General features: G+C 46.0%; 1 protein-coding gene across 2 annotated transcripts in view; it reads left to right on the top strand.

Annotated features, from left to right (window-relative positions):
* The first annotated feature begins 797 nt into the window (after positions 1–797).
* The window catches only part of ITGA9 (integrin subunit alpha 9), a 212,925-nt gene continuing 193,199 nt past the window's right edge, over positions 798–20,523 (top strand). For both annotated transcript variants that reach the window (XM_033164920.1, XM_033164921.1), the window contains exons 1-3: positions 798–1,015; positions 17,952–18,079; positions 19,007–19,113. In XM_033164920.1, the coding sequence (XP_033020811.1) occupies positions 831–1,015; positions 17,952–18,079; positions 19,007–19,113 (420 nt within the window). In that variant the 5' untranslated portion in view covers positions 798–830. The remainder of the gene's footprint in view (positions 1,016–17,951; positions 18,080–19,006; positions 19,114–20,523) is intronic.

The raw sequence follows: 20,523 nt of genomic DNA, 5'->3' as shown, positions 1-20,523 counted from the left end.
TTTTCTAAAAAAAATGTTTAGGGGTACTCTCATTTTGACTCAAGAAAACCACCATTTTATAGTTCCAACCGGGAAAAATAAATACAGTAAAATGGACAAAAGTACAAAGATTCACTAAATGTTCAGGGGTATGCGTCTCCCCAGAAAAAAAGGACCGATGTATTTTTATTCATTTACATGCTGGGGGAGGGCAGCTGCCCCCTGCGCCCCCCCCCCGGCCCCTTGGAGTTGGCTCCTATGCCCCGGCCCCCCTAATCTCTCTCACGAAGGTAACTTTCTTATTTTTTGATTTTTTAAAAGACGCTGCGCCGGGCAGCTGCAGCCGGCGCAACTCTCTCCTCAGGCGCGCAAGCAGGGCGGCCGAGCGCGAGAGCCGTCGCCAGAGGGCGCTGCGCCTCCGGCTTGGACGCCCGGCGGGGATTCAGCTGGCTCCGCGGCGCGCGCCTGCGATTGGCGCCCAGCGGCGGCGCTCAAAAGCCCCTCGCTTGCTCCGGGACGCGGCCAGAAGAGAGCCCGCGCGCTCCAGCTCCAGCGTCCTGCCGCCGCCGCTGCCTCCCCCCTTGCAAACTCCCGCGGGGAACTGCCTGCTGCCCGGGGACTCGCTTTTGGATGCTCTTTGCTTGCAGGGGCTGCGTGGTTGCGCGAAGCCGAGCGCTGCTCGCTCCTCCCTTCCGCTCTCGGGCCCGGGTCGCGGGGCTCCTGCTGCCGGTCCTCCTCCTCTTCTTCTTCTTCTTCCCCGGCGACCGACGGAGCTGAGCGGCCGGATCCGGGCTTGCCGATCGCGCGCCAGAGAGAGAGAGCAAGAAGAGGCGCGCTTTCTCCGCCGAAGAATGGCTGCTGCTGCATCCCGCGGGGCGCGCAAGCGGGGCGCGTGTCAAGTGCTGGTGGCGACGCTGTGCGTGGCGCTGGTCTACTCCTACAACCTCGACGTGGACCACCCCGTGATTTTCCAAGGACCCAACAACTCTTTCTTCGGCTACTCCGTGCTGGAGCATTACTATGACAATACTCGATGGTGAGTAAGGGGAGAGGGGTGGGGACCCCCCTCCTCTGGCCGAGCTTCGCCTCTCCCACCCCCTGCCAGAATCATAGGGACCACAAGGGTCATCCAGTCCAATACAGTACAGGAAGCTTTTTTGTCCAAGGTGGGGATCGAACCCGCAACCCCAGAGATCAAGAGTCTCATGCTCAACCAACTAAGCCAAAGTTGATTTCCGATCTTCTAAGACCCACTCAACCTCCTGAAGACTCTCCTCCCCCTTTCTTTCTCTTAAAGTGCCTATTTCATATAATCACAGAATCTTAGAGTTGGAAGGGACCCGAGGGTCATCTAGTCCAGCCCCCTGCAATGCAGGAATCTCAGCCGAAGCATTAATGACAGATGACCATCCACCCTCTGCTTAAAACCCTCCGAGGAAGGAGAGGCCACAACCTCCCAGGGGAGACCTGCTCCACTGTCAAACAGCTCTTACCTTTTAGCTCTCTGATGGACTTACCGGTAACCCCTTCTGCCCTCTAGAACTGTGTATGCTGAAAGCCTGCTTTGTGATAAGAAAGCGGCCCTCTGCATGCGCTCAGAGGCTTAGAATTGTGGATTGGAGGCCACCTAGTCATCCCCCCTGGATCATGCAGACAACCCATTGCTTGGGCATCCCTAACAGATGGTTGTCCAGTGAGGGTGAGCCTGTTCCATTCTTTCTTTACCCTTGCAGTCAAGAATTAAGGATTTTCTCTTAACGTTAGTCCAGAATCTGCCTCCTCCCACAGCTGAAACCCATTAGCTGTAGTCTTGCCCTCTAGGGCAGCAGAGAGCAAATCTTTGCACTCTTCTTTGTGACAGCCCTTCAAGTAACTGAAAAGTATGGTGCTGTTTCTCCACCGCACACAGAAACTCTCCTCCAAGCTAAGCATGCCTAGGTCCACGCTCTTACTAAATCACACGTTTCAGGGCCAGATCTTGACGACGAGAGCCCTCGCTGAAATTAAATTTGGGTTCTCTTAAGTGGTATTGATTGGATGAAATTTTAAAATGCCAGCAATTGTCTGTCATGAAAATGGGAGGGAGGGTTAAAGTGGAACTCCCCAAAGTCTGCCTTCTTCCCTCCTCCCACTCATGTGATGGAGAGAGAGAGCGCACTGTTGGGCTGAGTTATTAGTTATGACAAATAGTTATGGGAGAAATTGATTCCTTTCCCCTCTTTAGGATCCTACAGCAGCAGGGTTGTGTTTGTGGATGTGGGAGCAATTCTGTATGTTTGTATACATTTTTTAAAAATCTTTTTTTTCTAGTTTGGGGTAAGGAAGAGGGCCACTTCCCCCTCCCCCCCACCACACAAAGAAGCATTGATTCTCAAATGGTCTGCTGGGAATGGTCACTGGTGGGGCTAGAATCTTATTAGGAGCTGTGTGATGCCATCGGGTCGGACTTTGGGGCAGAAGTCCAGGGTCTCTCTCAGCAAAATGAGCGGACTCCAGATGCAGCAGGGCTAGCTTACTACATTTTGAAGTGAGAGATGCAAGGCGCAACTGCTGTCTAAAGAGCCCCTCTCCCCATTAAGACCATTAAGCTCAGAGTCTAAAATAGAGAAAGCCAGTGTAGTATTGTTAGGCTCCAACTCTCATCAGCCTCAGCCAGCATGGTCTATGGTTATGGATGATGGGAGTTGTAGTCCGACAACATGTGGATGACACCATGTTGACTAAGGTAAAGGTAAAGGGACCCCTGACCATCAGGTCCAGTCGTGTCCGACTCTGGGGTTGCGGTGCTCATCTCGCTCTATAGGCCAAGGGAGCCGGCGTTTGTCTGCAGACAGCTTCCAGGTCATGTGGCCAGCATGACAAAGCCGCTTCTGGTGAACCAGGGCAGCGCACGGAAACGCCGTTTACCTTCCCGCTGGAGCGGTCCCTATTTATCTACTTGCAGTTTGATGTGCTTTCGAACTGCTAGGTGGGCAGGAGCTGGGACCGAGCAACGGGAGCTCACCCCGTGGCAGGGATTCGAACTGCCGACCTTCTGATCGGCAAGCCCTAGACTCTGTGGTTTAACCCACAGTGCCACCCTTCACTAAAATGGCCTAACTGCACCACTAATGTGGCGTGTGCATGTGTGCAGTATCTGTGTTTGTGTATGCGCGTTACCAAGCAGAGGATGACAAGGACAACATGCAGGAACTTGATGTGAGTTCACCCTTGAGTGAGGATTGGACCCGACTGCTGGATTTGGACCACAGACAAAGAGATCTGTGGCAGGGCCCCATGTGGACCCCTGGTGTACGTTGTACTTTTAAGAAAGAAGACAGAAAGTGTTTCCTCAAAGTCTCTAGTTGTAAGGATGCTTGGGCAATGGGGTAGATTGGCCAGAGAAATGGAGGTGTTTCTTTTCCTGCAAGTTCTTTGAAGGGACATCGGATATGGTGGTGGTGATCTTGGTACCAAATATCTTGCTCTGCTTTCCTTTGGACCATAACAGTGAGGCACCATCTTTATGCAGTTTTAGATACCAGGCAAAGGATTTCCTTTTCCCCCTAGGCTTTTGGCTCTTAATTTGAAGGGTATTGTGGGCTTTCATAGTGGGGTGGAACCTTTTGGTTTAGCTGTGCTTTTAGCCTTTTATTTGTGTTGCTGTGCTTTTAGGTTTTTGTTGTTGTTTATGTTGTTGTTGTTGTTGTTCAGTCGTTCAGTCGTGTCCAACTCTTGTTAACCCCATGGACCAGAGCACGCCAGGCACACCTATCCTTCACTGCCTCCCGCAGTTTGGTCAAACTCATGTTGGTAGCTTCAAGAACACTGTCCTACCATCTCGTCCTCTGTTGTCCCCTTCTCCTTGTGCCCTCCATCTTTCCCAACATCAGGGTCTTTTCCAGGGAGTCTTCCCTTCTCATGAGGTGGCCAAAGTACTGGAGCCTCAACTTCAGGATCTGTCCTTCTAGTGAGCACTCAGGGCTGATTTCTTTGAGAATGGATAGGTTTGATCTTCTTGCAGTCCATGGGACTCTCAAGAGTTTATAATTGGCATTAATGTAAGTTGCTCCTGGTTACTTCATATGAAAAGAGGCTTAATAAATACAACAACAACAACAGCAACTGGGAGTCCAAGATTATGTCCTTTAAAGCTCTGGACAAAGAGGCAAGTGGCCCCTTCCACTTGTCAAAGTGACTTGTAGAGGGATGGACATGGCTGGAACTGTCTCCCCCAGCTAGAGCCCCCCCCCCGGTATTAAGTGTTGAGGGGTGCTTTGAAAGCACGGTGATCCATGTTCACACATGCAAGGCAGCCTTTGATGCTAGTCACCAAACACACAGGTTTGAGTCCAGACTAGCAGCTCTTCACACAACAGTCATATTCATCATCTCTCAGAGGATCTGAGGTTGAACTTCATGGCTTTTGGGTAGGATATTGTTACGTCAATGTGCAAAGGTGACAGGGAAAGATTTCTTTCTGAGCAGCATTGCCATAAGGACCAGTTACAGTCCTGGTTTTCTTTTATGGCACGCTACATCATTTGATGCCTCATCTGCAGACCGAACCATCTCAGTGAAAAATGGACTTGAGACTGATTGTTTCAGTTCAGGGCCTTGCAGCCCTCCAGATGCAGCTTGACTACAGCTCCCATCGTTTCTGATCGTTGGCCATGCTGGCTGGGGAGGAAGGGGGTTGGATTCCATTCAGAGGGGCTTCGTTCCCCCGCCCCTGCATTAGTTCAGCTTCACATGACAATCTTAATGGTGGTGACGGAGTTTTGTGGCAGGTGGATGCTAAGAGAGTTCCTGGTGCCACAGCAAACCATTTCTAAATAGCACCCCACTTCAGATGCTATGCGCGATGGAGCCAGCAAAAAACTATTTGTGCCGGGTCAACTTCATTCGTCAAAAGTCGGGGCTTAATTTTAGCTGGGGCCTATCCCTGAAACCTGTTTTCTGTAGTCAGATCTGGAACATGTGAAGTAGTGGCTGTCAGCACTGAGCAACCAGGGTGAGGATCAAATAAGGAACAGATTGGGGCCAAGAGTCATGGTTTGAGTTATGGCATTTCTATATTTTAAAGAAAGGGAACTGGCAAAAGTGTGGAAAGTTTCACACTTTCTGCAGATGTCAAGCACAACGACAGAGCACTTAGAGTGAGAACTGTCTCTTTCCCATCTTCATGTGGGCTTCAGATCAGCCCTCTAGGTTAGTGAATCAAATATAAGGGGTTTTGGGAGAGAGAGAGAGAGAGAGAGAGAGAGAGAGAGAGAGAGATATTCAAGGAGCAACAGATGATGAATTGATAATTTATAGCCAGCAACTTTTTCCACTTGTTAGTTTCTGGGAGTCTGAGAGTTTTCATTCATTTACATTTCCGTGCCCCACACCCGTTAATCCGAAAGCTTTAGGGGGTCAAATTACTGCACGAAGAGAACATTGTCTGTCCTGGATTCTAATGCCTCTTGCCAGGGGCTTGTAGATGAAACAGTTGAAGAGGTACATTTGTGCGTCTCATATATAGAATTGACGTTGACATATCAGTCTGTACTGGATAACCAAAGTCTATCCTTGGCAATGCTCCCCTCTCTCTCTCCACATGTCAATTGCTCCCTAGCAAATATGTTCTCCTTTACAGCCATGGAGTTGACATTTAAAATCCAGCTTCAGTGATTTATTTTTTTTGTTGCAGAAAAGCTGCTTCTCTTGCTGTGGTTCAGGGATAGCACTAGAGTTGTTAAGCCTCCAGTATGACTGAGGTCACTTAGTTTGTACTTGGTATTTAAAGTAATTATGCTCCATCCTGGATATGATACAGTGGAACAAGCGCGGACTATTCCTGGAAACTGCAAATTACTACATAATATTTAGAAGTAATACTTTAGAAACAACAGCAGCAGAAGACATGATTCTTATGGTAGTTCGTGTCTTGTAGCCCTTTATTACTTTTCCATTGTTTACAAAGTAACACCTGCTTTTCTGGACTTTTTTTGGGGTGTGTGTGTGTGTGATAATCTTCACTTATTTTCTCTACTAGTAGCTCTTCAGATTTTATTTTATTTTAAAAAAAGTGGGAGGGTGGAGCAAATAGTTACGAAGATCCTGTTTCTTAGTCCTTTCACATTTTTATAGGTGTTGGGACCTCACCTGGGTAGCAGCCCACATGCTCTTTGAAACTGATTTCTGCAGTTAAGTACAGGTAATCCTGGAAGATGTTCAACCTGCATTCTGAGATGACATTTACAGTTTAATTTGGTAATGGGCTCAGGAATTGTTTATGGTTGTGTTAAGCCAAAACCCATGCCAACCATTGATGTCAGTGAAGTCATCGTGACCCAACCATTGCCGTATCTCACACAGTGTCTGCTTTAAAACCTAAGATTTTCTCCAGGCTAGTAACTGCTTTCTACACTAGTGGCAAGGAACTGAATCTTAACTGCTAGGCTGGATCCTTTCCCCCTTCACCCCATTGGCCAACTTTGAGAGATGGTTAAGGGAGACCGCTCACAATGAGGCAACCTGTTTTCCTTTGCTTGTGTGGTTGAGATTAGAGCGCTGTGGGCACATCGGTTTGCTAGTATTGATGATCAGTGATCGGTGGGGCATCACTTTTCAAGAGGCAATAACCAGCTGACCATGAGCACCTGCGGCCAGCTGAATGCCAACACTTGCAAAGTGCTGCGCTACCAATGAAATATGAGCATGTTTAAGGGTGTTGTGTAGAAGTTCAGACAGCAGCTGGGCCAGAAGAGCAAACTGTCTCCCATGCATTGTGGATCTTTGAGTGGGTATTTACCGAGACCTTTCTCGGGCACCATTTTAAGTACGAAGACTGGTGCCCATGGACAGCCCCTGGAATAAATTCTGCTGAGACTTGAAATCCAGCTTTGTAGTTGTTCTGTAATCGTGGTGATCCCCAATAACTGAGAGCAAGAGTCACGAATCCCTCTTGAAAACAGACACAGAAGAGTAGCTTGGCAATGGGAGTTGGCCTTAGTAAGCTTGCAGCAATGGATTCCAAATGTCAAGCTAATGAGCTGCTGCCGCACAAGGTCCAGTGTTTTTGTTCGCAATGACAATTTGGACTTGGTGGCTAATGGAGCATGTAGGCACCTGTCTCTCGCACTCCTCGGAGCACTGCTTATGCTTCGTTTGGTTGCCTTCGTTTCCCGGCTATTTCTCAGGAACGAGTGGAGAGCCCATCATCTTGACAGCAGATGCTCTCGATATGAAATACGATAGGTCCGGTTGCGCCGGATGGGAATAATTCGAGCAGCCTTAACAACTTCCAGTGAGGCTGGGGAGAGTAAATTCATTTCATACCTCTCGTGTTTTAAATGGTTAAAGAGCTGGATGTGGCCTTCTAAAAACAACTGTTGGCATACAAGGCCATAATGGGAGAAGGAGGTAAATATTTCAAGTGATGATTTAAATAAAAAAACACAGTGGTACCTCTGGTTACAAACTTTATTCGTTCTGGAGGTCCGTTCTTAACCTGAAACCGTTCTTAACCTGAGGTACCACTTTAGCTAATGGGGCCTCCCGCCACCGCCGTCATGCAATTTCTGTTCTTATCCTGAGGTAAAGTTCTTAACCTGAGGTACTACTTCCTGGTTAGCGGAGTCTGTAACCCGAAGTCTTTGTAACCCGAGGTGCCACTGTACTTCTTTCTACTTCGGAGCGGGGTGCGTGCAAGCACTCTTTGCACATTTATTGGGGGTGGGGGGGGGAGGCTCTGTGAAAAAGTAGCTCTCTGGTTTGGATGGCTCTAAATTCACCTGGAGCCGTTTGAATGAAGGCAAGGACAAGTGTTCACAATGCTTGCCTGTATCTCATTCCAATAGATGGGACTCTTATTTCTTAAAATGCTGGCCTTGGAACTGTGGCACATTGTGGTATCAATAAATGCATTCAGTCTGGAACCAGGCCCTAAAGTTGAATTGCCATCGTTCTCTTTGATTTGAAAGTGCTTTTGCACTTTTTCTGCCTTTCAGCTTTCCTGCGGTGTGTTTACTGATGGGGGGGAGTTTCTCGAATAATATTGAGAAGCAAATTGAAAGAGCTTATTTTAATTTGGGCTGGGGAGAGGGGAATAGAAATTATATTTTCAAATGTTGAGTTGTCTCTAACACACAATACACATTTCTTAGTGCAGGAAATGCAAAGCTAAAAATGGCTTGTTGGTTCACGCTGACCCTGGATGTACACTCATGTGTGAAAAACTAGTATGGCAGTAAAAAACCGTTATAAATATGATTATTGTTCCTGTTCATGGCATTACCTTTAGATTGTAAACAACAACAACCCAACTAGATTCTGTTAGATTTTTCGTGTTTCTCCAGGCGTCAGTTCTAGGGCCAGTGAAATGGATAGGTCATTCTGGATGTACAATTTATGACATATTCTTAAAATAACCTTTCTCAGTATTAAGGGCAGGTGCACCCCACACATTTAAAGCACACCCAGCACACCTTTAAAGCGTACGGCATCTCCCCAGAATCTTGGGAACTGTAGAATATTAAGGATGCTTAGAATTGTAGTTCTGTGAGGAAGAAACTACAGGCCCCTGGGATTCTCTGAGGGCCTGTGATTTTGGTGTGTTTTGGATGTGTGTGTATCTGCCATTGTTCTAACTATAGAGCCCAAAGCTCATACGATTCTGAAGGGGTCTGCAGTTATTCAAACCGGGTGTTAATGGGCCTCGTGCATAGAACATTAGACAACCTCTTCTGGATCAGACCAAAGGCCCATCTAGGTTGGCATCCTTTTTCTCACAGTGGCCAAACCCAACCAGATGCCTCGAGGAAAGTCGCAAAGAGGTATGAGGTTTAGTTCTCCTATTAGGGGAAGGGCTGTTCCTCAGCGTCTGTTCCATCTGTTTATTTAAAATGATATTGATATGCCACTATTTCATTAAAAAAAATCAAAGCGGTCCCTCACTGACACTTGCCCTTCAAACCAGAGCAGTATAGATAGTTTTCAACAGGGAGAACTGTCTTCTGGACTTCCAGATGTTGTTGGACTCGAATCACATCAGCCTCAGCCAGTAATGGCTAATGTTGAGGGTTGATGGCAGTGGAGTCCAAGCAACACCTAGAGGATTGCAGGTTAGTCACCCCTGTCTTCAATATGTGTGTGTTTTATCTTTCTGTTAGGGATGCGGGTGGCGCTGTGGGTTAAACCACAGAGCCTAGGGCTTGCTGATCAGAAGGTCGGCGGTTCGAATCCCCGCGATGGGGTGAGCTCCCGTTGCTCGGTCCCAGATCATGCCCACCTAGCAGTTCGAAAGCACGTCAAAAGCGCAAGTAGATAAATAGGTACCACTCCGGCGGGAAGGTAAACAGCGTTTTCGTGCGCTGCTCTGGTTCGCCAGAAGTGGCTTAGTCATGCTGGCCACATGACCCGGAAGCTGTACGCCAGCTCCCTCGGTCAGTAATGCGAGATGAGCGCCGCAACCCCAGAGTTGGACACGACTGGACCTAATGGTCAGGGGTCCCTTTATCTTTATCTTTCTGTTACTGGCTTCCCGGGTTTGGGAGTAGACAGCTGTTGCTTGTACTGTGGACTGGACACAGCTTTCTCTTACGCCAAAGAGAAAGTTGAGAACAAATTGAAATCCTGGGGCCTGCTTCCAAATAAGCTATATAGCACAGTAAAAACAAACAAACCTCTCTCCAGCGCCGTGAGACCGTATTGCTGTCATTATACACATTATACAAACAATCTGCAAGTAAGAGCTAGAAAAGATTAACCATCTGAAAGCCTATTCTAAATTCCACAGGGGAAATTTTTCACCTATGTGGGTTGTAATAGAAACGGTCTAAAGCCTGCATATGTGAAATAAATGATAGTACACTTTGGGTGGGTTCATGCATCACAGTAAGCCATAGATGATGGCTTACTACTAACTCACAGGTGGCTACAGATTTAGTTCTCACTAGCAGCAAACCATGACTCTTGGTTCACTGTTATGCCAATACTGGGTATTCAGTTGCAAACAAGGTGTGATGTAAAGTGATGTTTTGCTCGTGGCTTATCAACTCTCGGATCCTCTTCTGTCACTGTCACCAGATGCATAAGTGGCCTTCTATTGACTTTGGCTGTTGGCTCAGTTGTGACGCCATCTGGACAGGAATAGCCTTGCTTCAGTTGTTTCTAGGTTAGATTACTGAAGTGTGCTATATGTGGGCTGCCCTTGAAGACAGTTTGGAACCTATAGCTTGTGCAGAATTCAGTGGCCAGGTTAATATATTTACTAATACTGTCATTTGCTATAGTGATGGGATTGGCGATGAAGACCACAAGCTCCAGCATGCAAAATTCATCCCATGAATTGTCCATTTGCTTTGTGGTGTGTTAGTTTTTGTGCATATGTGTTTACATGTGAGTCATGATTCAACCCTCCCCCCCAACACTCAGATATTTAAATTGCAGAGGGTAGGGGCTAAATCCTGAAGAATGGTCATCCTAGTGCATATATGCAAATCCTTGTAAAATTTGATAAAGGCTACTCTACCCCAGATAGTCAGAATAGAGATAATGATTTATTCTCGCTCTGTGAAGATATATCCTTTTTGCCCCCCCTAGAAAATTGGCATGGAAGTCATGTTAGTGTTCAAACTTGAAATGTAGAATTGCTTTTTGTGTGTCTTCACCTGTTTCCTTCTGATATTTTTTTGTATCCAAGGCAGATTTTGCAGTATAACATATTTTGCATGTTTATTCCTCCCCGCACAGAAAGCAAGGTGGGGGTACTGAGCTGGTGTTTTCACTTGAAACGTAACATTGTGCCCCAAACACACGCACCAGGTTTAATTTCTTTATCTCAATGTTCAATAGAGACGTTGTATTTCAGAGAATGTCAGCCAGGTAAATGAAACTGAAGCCTTCACTTAATCCAGCCATTAAAAGTAATTCAGTTCACTGCAATGCAGTTGGCTATTTTTAAGCAATTCTATCTCAGCGGTTTATTGTCATCCAGGTAACAAAGCAGCATTTGAGCTATGGTGGTCTAATCGCTTTCTGGCACCACTGTGGGCAGATGCACATGCTTGGCACCACACAGTGCCCTCCATTCATCACTCCTTAAAGTGCCGTACTTCCTGCCATCTTGGCTTCCAAAGCTGTTTATCCTGAGGGCTTCTCAGCAAGAAAGGGACAGGAGGTGCATGTAAGGAAGGTACCAAGCAGAGAGGAAGAGGTCATAGGCGGATGAGTTAAAATTGAAATTGCTGTGTCGGCTTCATCACTAGCTGAGCCAGTCCTGCTGGAAATGGCGTTTTATTTTGCTCTTGAAACGGAGAGATGTGTACCTTCTTATCCTCTAGGTATGAAAATTGAGGCGTTAACTGTGTCAGGGGCAAGCTATGTTCCTTGCAGCCAGTCTTGCACGATAGATGTCAGCATGCTGTGGGGCGTGCGTACACGGTGTTGGCATTCCCCGTCGCGTGCTCCCGCCATGCGTGCATGCCCCATGGCATGCTGACATCACTTGTTCATGCTGCGGAGCATGCTGACGTCACTTGCACATGCCACAGGGTGCATAGCTGTCAAGTTTCAGATTTGAAAATAAGGGATCAGCAGTCTCACCTATCCCGGGGACAGTCACATGTCAGTGGTGGGCGGAGCCAGAAGCAAAAGTGGGCGTAGCAGCAAGGTAAACTCCAAGCGGGCTCAGGCTCGGAGCGGAGCAAAGAGGAGGGCAGCCATGTGCTCTGCGCGATGGAGCCTCATCGTCTTCTTGTCTGATCCCATCAAAACAGGACAGGAAGCAGCAGCTGCTCAATGGCAGCCAGGCTCCGCCTGCCAGCTAACCCTATTGGGCGGCTGAGGGGCTTGGCGGCAACGGATAGGGGCTGATGCAGGGGGAGCAATACACCCCCCTGTAAGCACGGGAAATGGCTCCCACTTGCTTTGAGGGCTGAGGCTTTTCTCTCCAAGTAGGCGAGGTCTTCCCACCCAGTCCCTGGCCAGCAGGAGAGGAGCTGCTTCGATTAAAAACGGGAAATTTAAGGGAAATAAAAAATAAGGGAGAGCAGCGGGAAACTGCTTAAAATAAGGGAGAATCCCGGGGAAAACAGGATACTTGACAGCACTGACAGGGTGTGCTGATGTGTCGGGTGGATACCGAGTGGCCTGTGCTTGTGATGCAAGCACGCCCCACGGCTTGTGTGCACAGCTGCCATGGAACTTTGAGGGAGCCCAGACTGTTCATAGATTTTTTTGGGGGGGGGGGCTTGGACCCCCGTTCTCCTCTAGATGGCGCACCCGCATGCAGGTGCCAACTAGACTCCAACTCGCTTAGCTTCAGCAAGGCTACAGCATTTTAGGCCTTCAGACCATGCTCCCAGGTGTGAGCAGTAGCAGCTTTTGTGTTGGAGCCGCCCTGCTGGCATTGGGTTACAGATGGTAGATTAGATTGCAGGTGATAGAATCTTAGAATCGTAGAGTTGGAAGGGACCCCATGACTCATCTAAAAAGGTAAAGGGACCCCTGACCATTAGGTCCAGCTGCGGACGACTCTGGGGCTGCGGTGCTCATCTCGCTTTATTGGCCGAGGGAGCCGACGTACAGCTTCCGGGTCATGCGGCCAGCATGACTAAGCCGCTTCTGGCAAACCAGAGCAGTGCACAGAAACGCCGTTTACCTTCCCGCCGGAGCGGTACCTATTTATCTACTTGCACTTTGACGTGCTTTTGAACTGCTAGGTTGGCAGGAGCAGGGATCGAGCAACGGGAGCTCACCCTGTTGCGGGGATTTGAACCGCCAACCTTCTGATCGGCAAACCCTAGGCTCTGTGGTTTAACCCACAGCGCCACCCGCGTCCAGCCCAAAACTGTGACCTTGGCGGTTTCAGCAGCACACTCTAACCAACTGATCTGGCTGGACTACAACTCCCATTTTTCCTTACCTCTGAGTATGCTTGCTGGTGGGGGTGATGGGAGTTGGAGTACAACAACATCTGGAGGGCATCACACCAGATATCCCGAGGGAAAGCTCTTTTCTCTTGTTTCTCTCTGCTTGAATTTTTGCACTGGATGCTGCTGCTGCTGCGAATTCCAAATCTGTAACCAAATGCTGCCTCAAATGCTTGAGGAATTTGTAACTGTAAAAGCCCCCCCCCCCCAATTTGGCTTTATTTTACATACTTTCCCATGCAGTTAGTCACAGAGATTCCAGCAAAAGGCTAACTTCTTGCAGTTAATTGTGGTTACAACAAAGCTTGTGAAAATAAATAATTTTCTTAAACAGAACTCTGACCACCTTGTGACCGGGTCTGCTACATGCAAGATTCCCATGTAAAATCTTTCTCGTCTTGGCCTATGGCTGAAGGATCTTGTTTTATCATTAAGCTGTGTCATTTAAACTAAAGTTGATTACAGAGGTGGGGAGATTTAGATTTGTTGCATAGATACCTGACAAAGGATGCAGTCCTTTGATTTTGGTGGGAGATTTTTTAAAAATATGTGCGTAACCATGGAACCATACCCCCAAAGAATAGCACTGTTTTTCTGTCCAATGGTTTGGATTTGGACTTAGTCACCCTTCGAGTATACTCATTGAAATCAGTGGAATTTGAGTTAGACACTTTTGTTCTGAAAAAGCTGGAGATCTCTCTTTAAAAACACACAGATGAGATTATAGCCATGCATGTTCCACTATGATATAATGTGATAATATATGCTCTGATGTCCCTTAAACATTGATGGATGAATCAAAGGAACTTATTGAATTCAGCAAAATTATGTAAATAAGCTTTCTAAAAAAGTTAAGTCATGAGTAACTTAACTCCCATTGATTTCGGTGGGTCCGTGTGGGTGACTTAGTCTGCATCCAATTCATTTGCAGAGGGTAGCTGTCAGGTCTGCGTTGGGTTGCTCACAAGTAAGCAGGCATGAGTCCGATCTGTCTTTTAACAGTTTGATTGTGCAAACTATTTACAGTGCAGAGTGCTGAAAAACATGACCGTATCAGTCGCTAGCAGAATCCGGGAGTGGCCCCTTCCGGCTGGGACCCCAACATAACAGTTTCGGTATCTGAAATCTCCGCCTCCCCTCCTTGCGTTTCACCCCTCTGCGCACTTAGGGCGACGGAAATGGCATGTCTCCCCCCTCGCCCGCTGAGCGAGGGGGGTGCAGGGTCTCTCCAACATCCCCAGAGCCTTTGCTCCCAAGCCCCTGAGCTGCATGCCCCTCCTCACTAGAGACATCGCTGCTTCCTCTGCTGGAAGAGGAGGTGCTGCTGGTCAGGTGGGGCCGGGGCTCTCTGTAGCATCCCGAGAGCCCTTCCACCACCCTGCGCTGAGTCGGGGACAGTTCCCTGACAGTAGCCAATGTTACACCCTCCAGATGTCATTGTATTCATCATCCATCATCCCTAGCCATTGGGTATGTTGGCTGGGGCTTATGTGAGTTAGGAGTCCAGTGATACCTGGGAGTCATCACATTGGCTATCATGTGGATTGACAAAAGAAGTGTTGCATCCCTGCAATACCAAATACCTCTCGTCAGGCCTCTCTTGTTGTGGAGCTGCCTCTGGCACCCTCTCCTGTAAATTATGCGCCTCTTCCTTCTGGGGAGGCAACTGAGAGTAAGTCAGATGCTAAGCCAGCTCCAACTCCGCCTCTGTCTCCATGGCGACACCTGTGTGAACAAACTTCACAGGCCCAATGCACCCAATGCCCCTTTGCTTGTCCAGTCCAGGGACTCTGGCCGCTTTCTGTGTTAACAGCTGTGCTAGTCCTGATCTTCAAATGGAAGATGCAGGGTGTTTGTGTCGCTTGTTGGGTTAGCGTCTTCGCTTGTGCTTAGTTATGCATTTACACCTTCCTTGTACCTGCTATATACCTTGTAACCAGAGCCTTGTCCACATACTGATCTGATTTGCGCATGAAAGTCTCTGGGAGTTCTCCTTCCAGCTGTGAGGGCCAGGAAAGTGCCTGAAATAATGAAACACAGGGAATGTTTGCTACCTCATCCTTATGACCTTTGTATGAACAAGAAAGAGAGCATTTGCTTTTCTCTCTATCAAACTTTGGGATGTATAAATAGCATATAATTATGTTGGTAAAAACTGGTTTATTTATACAGTTATAGATATTTATTTACATGCGGTATCATGCATTTACCCAGAAAAATAACTCTCACACTGATGTTTCCTCTGCAGCTTCAACATTGACTGACTTCATTGAAGCCAGAAAAAACTGTGCTAAGATATTTAAAACAAACTTTAAAGGAGAAAAGGCTACATTAACAGTTTGATTTCTCTTGAGTTTCAGAGGAGAAGCTGCCAAATCGCAGGCTTTTGACAGGGGCTACCTTCTAAAGAGCCATGTTTTCACAAGTGAGAACAATTAGTGGCCCAGTTACCTAAATTACAGAAAACTACAAAGCCAACAAACATTGAGAAGCAAACACAAGGGAGTCTGAAATAGCAGCTCTCAATACAAATGCCACCGAGAGACTGGCCAGCTTGGATAAAAAATGCCAATCATTTCCTCCCTAATGTACACCATGAAGGAGTGTCATTCATATAAATTTATTGACATCATTGAAAAAGTAAACTTTGATGGCAATATTACCAGGGTATGGGCCCACAATTTAAATTGGAAGTGGTTGATAAGGAAACTATTTCCATGACTTGTTACAAGTAAATACAGTTATGTCTTAGCTCTGCCTACTTTAAATGGATCTAAACACACTTTTCACCATTGGTGAGAGAAGAGATCTCTTAGTGGCCAATGGGAAAAAAGGAAGCTAGTCTGTAAAACTAAGGAAAAGATACACCCATTAATATAAGACAAATAAATGTGCAGAGCTTGAGACATTCATATGCTCATATAGAGGACTGTACATGTTGAGACTGTAATTTGAAGTTATTATTAAGTATCATGTTTCTCAGCACACCACTAATTGTAAGGAGACAGCTAGCCCCCCTTAAGGAACTGCAATTCCCAGAGTTTCCTGGGGATAGGCAATGACCAGTCAACTTGTTTCAGAGTGTAATATAAATAGGCATTGAGTTCCCCATATAAGATAGGATGACACTTCGTAAAATGCCTTTCAGGTTGAATGTAAGCAACTGAAAATTTCTCCTCAGATATGTTTTATATGTGCCTCCTGGTTTTAGCTAATCGTTGTTGATATCTATGTGAATTGTGTTACATAGGTAGGCATGAGCTCAGTTAGCTTGGCTTTGAAAACTTGCAACCTATTGAAGCTCTTGCCCATTCCGGAAAAAGGCTTCTGGAAACATTGATGCTACTTTTGCAATGCGATATCATCATCTGCTCACATTGGATTACTATATACATGGAATCTACAGGGCCTAATTAGAAGAATTTAATTTCTGTTTTCTGATATGAAATGAGTGTTCCAGTCTTCTTTCACCAAATTTTGTAGGGCAGAGCCAGCCCTGCCGTTAGACAGAGTGAGCAGGGTGCAGATTTTGGGTTTCATGAAAAAGAAGCAAATACAGTGGTAGCTCGACTTACGAAATTAATCCGTTCCGAAGGCGTAAGTCGAAATCTTCATAAGTCGAAGGCGCCATCTCGAAACGGGAAAAAAATTCGGAAGTCGAAAAAAGCGCATTCAAATTTTCGTAAGTCGAGGTATTGTGCCGCCGCTTTCCCTTCGCAAGTCAAAAATTTCGGAAGCGGTGACCATTTTTTCGCTTCCGGAGGTCATTCGGAAGTCGAAAAATACGGAAGTCGAGTTGCTCGTAAGTTGAGGTACCACTGTAGTTGCTTTACTCATTGTTGTATTTTTACAGGCAGTGAGGTAGAGAGGTGCTTGTGTGATTTTCCGCCTCTTTTGCCACAAGAACCTGACTGACCTTGGGTACAGTGCTTTATGATTTGTGCTAGGGGCAGGGGGCAACATTTGCTGTTCTGCCCGAGGCAGGGAAATGTCCCGGATACCCTATTGCAGAGTGTGCATTATGATGCACACATTTACCATGAGTACAAAAATGGAGTTTCTTGCATCTGGTTATGGGGACAAATTCAATTCAGTTCACACTTAAGAGGCTGACCTACCTAATTTGCACTTTCCAAAACAATATACAAACAGAAAAACAAACACCCTTTGAAATTTGCACTGCTCTGAATGTTGCAGTGCAGTCCTCCAACCAAGTGATGTTAATAAAAATGTGTATACTAAGGGTAAAGTGTGCAAAGAGTGCATCTAATAGACAAAATGGAATAAAAAATGCTTTGTATGAGACAAAATCACATACAAATGTAGCAGAAGCTCACACTAAATGGCTGCAGACTTTTCAGGATGACTTAAAAAAAAATCTTAAATGGAAGTGGGAATATGGAGAACTAAACTAAGATCAGAAAAATGAGAAACTAAAATGGACAGTCTGCCATCCCAAGTTCCAGCACAATTTCTTCTTCTTCTTCTTCTTCTTCTTCTTCTTCTTCTTCTTCTTCTTCTTCTTCTTCTTCCTCCTCCAAACTTTATTGATTTTAAAAAAATAAAAAAACCAATTATCAACCATAATGTGATGTCTTCCCAAAGAAATGCATGTACAAATGTTAAGTCTTGTATGCTGTCATGCACATGGCATCAAAGCAGACTTGGAAAATCTTTTACATCGCATATTAAGCTCATACCCACAGGGTGTACTTCAATCTCAGTCCATTTTAATGACTGTTCCACCTTTGTTCTTCTGGGTTGAGGGGTGCTCATATTTAGAGGGGTGGGGAGAGAATGCATACATAGTTGCTGTTGTTAATTTTCATTCTTGTGCAAAAGCTTATATTGGGGGGCTAGGGATTGTGTTGTGCATTCTTAGCTCCTTCAAATAATTCATAGTTTTATTAAAGGAAAATGCCTTGCCATGCACATGCATCTTGGAACATAGCTTCCCAAGGGTGTTGGGAAAACATAGCCTGTCAATGAGACCGAGCTGTTACTGTGCAACTTGTGTGCATTCATTTCCTTCTTGTAGCGTTAATGAAACATTCCTTTGCTCTCAATTTCCAGGGTTTTGGTTGGCGCCCCAAAGGCAGAGTCTAAATACAGTGCCTCTCTTAAGTCCCCAGGAGCTGTGTTTAAATGTCGTGTTCACACTAACCCTGACAGGAGATGCACAGAACTGGATATGGGCCGAGGTATGTATGGGGCTACCCTGTTTTAAGTTAAATGCAAACATTCTCAAGAGCCTTAGGGCTTCACTGCATGGGGAACGTCTCGTGACCCTACTCTTACTAAAGTTGCACTACAAGAAACTTAGATCTGTGCCTTACTGGAGGCTTTTGACAACCAGTGTTTCTCAGATGGAGGATACAGGAAATATTATTTGAGAAAAGAAGCTCCTCATCGTTAGTCACTGCCAGGTCCTCTTCAGGACCTGCATGCATGTTGAAGTGCTCTTTGCTCCTCCTTTAAATAATTGCAAATCAGAAGTCAAAGCCTGTAATGATATGTTTCTGATATGGCCACAGAGAAAGACTTTGATAAAATGTGTTTAGCCCATTCAGGATTTAAAGCAGTGTAAATACATATGAAATACTCGTTTAAGTGTAATAAAAAAATTCTATTTCCTTTATACATTTTTGTCTTAACTGAGTTCCCCTACCCTTAGCTAGCTGTACAAGAAAACCAGGGCTGACATGTCATGGGAGCAAATCGTGACCCTCCCAATTCTCCCTCCATTGCCCCATAATGAGCAAAAAGTGCTAATACATTTTGGGGTCTTGATCCAAAAGCTCTTGGAAGTTGGGAGTGGGTGAAATATTACAAATTTGCAAATCCATAATTTATCAGCAAACTCTGCGAGGAAGTTCTTGCTTGGGCTTTCAAATATTTCATCATTCAGCTTCCTTGGGTGACCCCAGATTCTGCTTCTGTGAGAAAGGGAGAAAAACTTATTTCTATTTATGCATTCCTTTTATTTTCCATTGCCATTGAAGAGGATATTGTGCCCACATCCTGAATTCACCATATATATGATAAATAACTATGTAAACTTACTTGTGTGAAATAAATGAATCTTTCTCTCTTATTAACTTTCATCCTTGCTCCTGCATTCATTCCAGCGAATGTTCAAGGAATGACCTGCGGGAAGACATGCAAGGAGGACAGAGATGAAGAATGGATGGGTGTAAGTCTGGCAAGGCAGCCCACAGCTGGGGGAAGTATCCTGGTAAGTTTGCCGTTTCCTTCATCCCATCAAAGTGTGAAGTGTCACACTGTCGGCCGGTAGTAATGCATGCGAATTAATTTGCTGTGCCGGTGATTGACAGAACCCAGCTAACTCTGTAATCACATCCTTTAAGAGGAAGGCAAATAGGGTCCCTGGGACAAAGCTTGCTTCTGGAAAGAAGGCTTCAAAGCGGTTACACCTGCTTCTGTCACCCTTGAGGGCTTCCTCTTAAAATTGGTGAATGCTTTAGGACTTGGAACAGAATGAATAGCACTTTGTATTCCTATGAATGAGTCGGGTCTCCTTTCTTCTATTAAAAAGCATGAAATTAGTGGTGCCACGAGTAGATGTTATGTGTGTACCTATAGATATGGCAGATTCATTATACATCATATCATAATTCTACAATAAATCTTCTAATGTATGCTGAAGCTAAATATTAAGTAGAAGGATTTCGGTACACTTACTAGACATGCATACCTCGTTTTGTGGCTGGTCCTTCTGGTATCAGAAGTTAATTACTGAAATCAGCAGGAGTTGGTATTTTTCTGTGCTAAGGGACATCAGTGATGAGCATGAACTGATGAGGATTATTCTGCAGAGGAACAGTGTGATTGTCCACACTCATTCCATGGTCCTTAGCTGCCATTACCAATGTTTGTGACATAATTAGTGCATATGATGTCACATTAGGCCCAAGCAATGGTGATCCAAAATTACTTGCAATGTTTTGCAAATATTTTTGGAAACCCTCCTGCCCCAAAAGACCTTCTGGCTTTAGCAGCTGTTGCAAAAATACCCACTTGCCCCTCAGGGGAAAGAGCATAAATAAGACTTTTAATCTCAGGGTTGTGGGTTTGAGCCCCACATTGAGCAAAATATTCTTGTATTGCAGGGGTTTAGACTAGATGACCCTTATGGTTCCTTCCAACTCTACAATTCTATGATTCTTTGATTCTGTTCTACTGCAGAATGAAACCTGGAGAATGTTGTGCTCCAGTTCTAGCCTCATATTTATTGAAACTAATTATGATCATAATTAGGGACCCAGGTGGCGCTGTGGGTTAAACCACAGAGTCTAGGGCTTGCTGATCAGAAGGTTGGCGGTTCGAATCCCTGCCACGGGGTGAGCTCCCGTTGCTTGGTCCCAGCTCCTGCCCACCTAGCAGTTCGAAAGCACGTCAAAGTGCAAGTAGATAAATAGGGACCGCTCCGGTGGGAAGGTAAACGGCGTTTCCGTGCGCTGCTCTGGTTCGCCAGAAGCGGCTTTGTCATGCTGGCCACATGACCCGGAAGCTGTCTGCGGACAAACGCCGGCTCCCTAGGCCTATAGAGCGAGATGAGCGCCGCAACCCCAGAGTCGGACACGACTGGACCTGATGGTCAGGGGTCCCTTTACCTTTACCTTTA

The sequence above is a fragment of the Lacerta agilis genome, chromosome 12, assembly GCF_009819535.1.
Source record: "Lacerta agilis isolate rLacAgi1 chromosome 12, rLacAgi1.pri, whole genome shotgun sequence".
NCBI classification, from domain to species: domain Eukaryota; kingdom Metazoa; phylum Chordata; class Lepidosauria; order Squamata; family Lacertidae; genus Lacerta; species Lacerta agilis.
The sequence above is the reverse complement of the archived record's forward strand: the minus strand, read 5'-3'. Positions and strand labels throughout refer to the sequence as shown.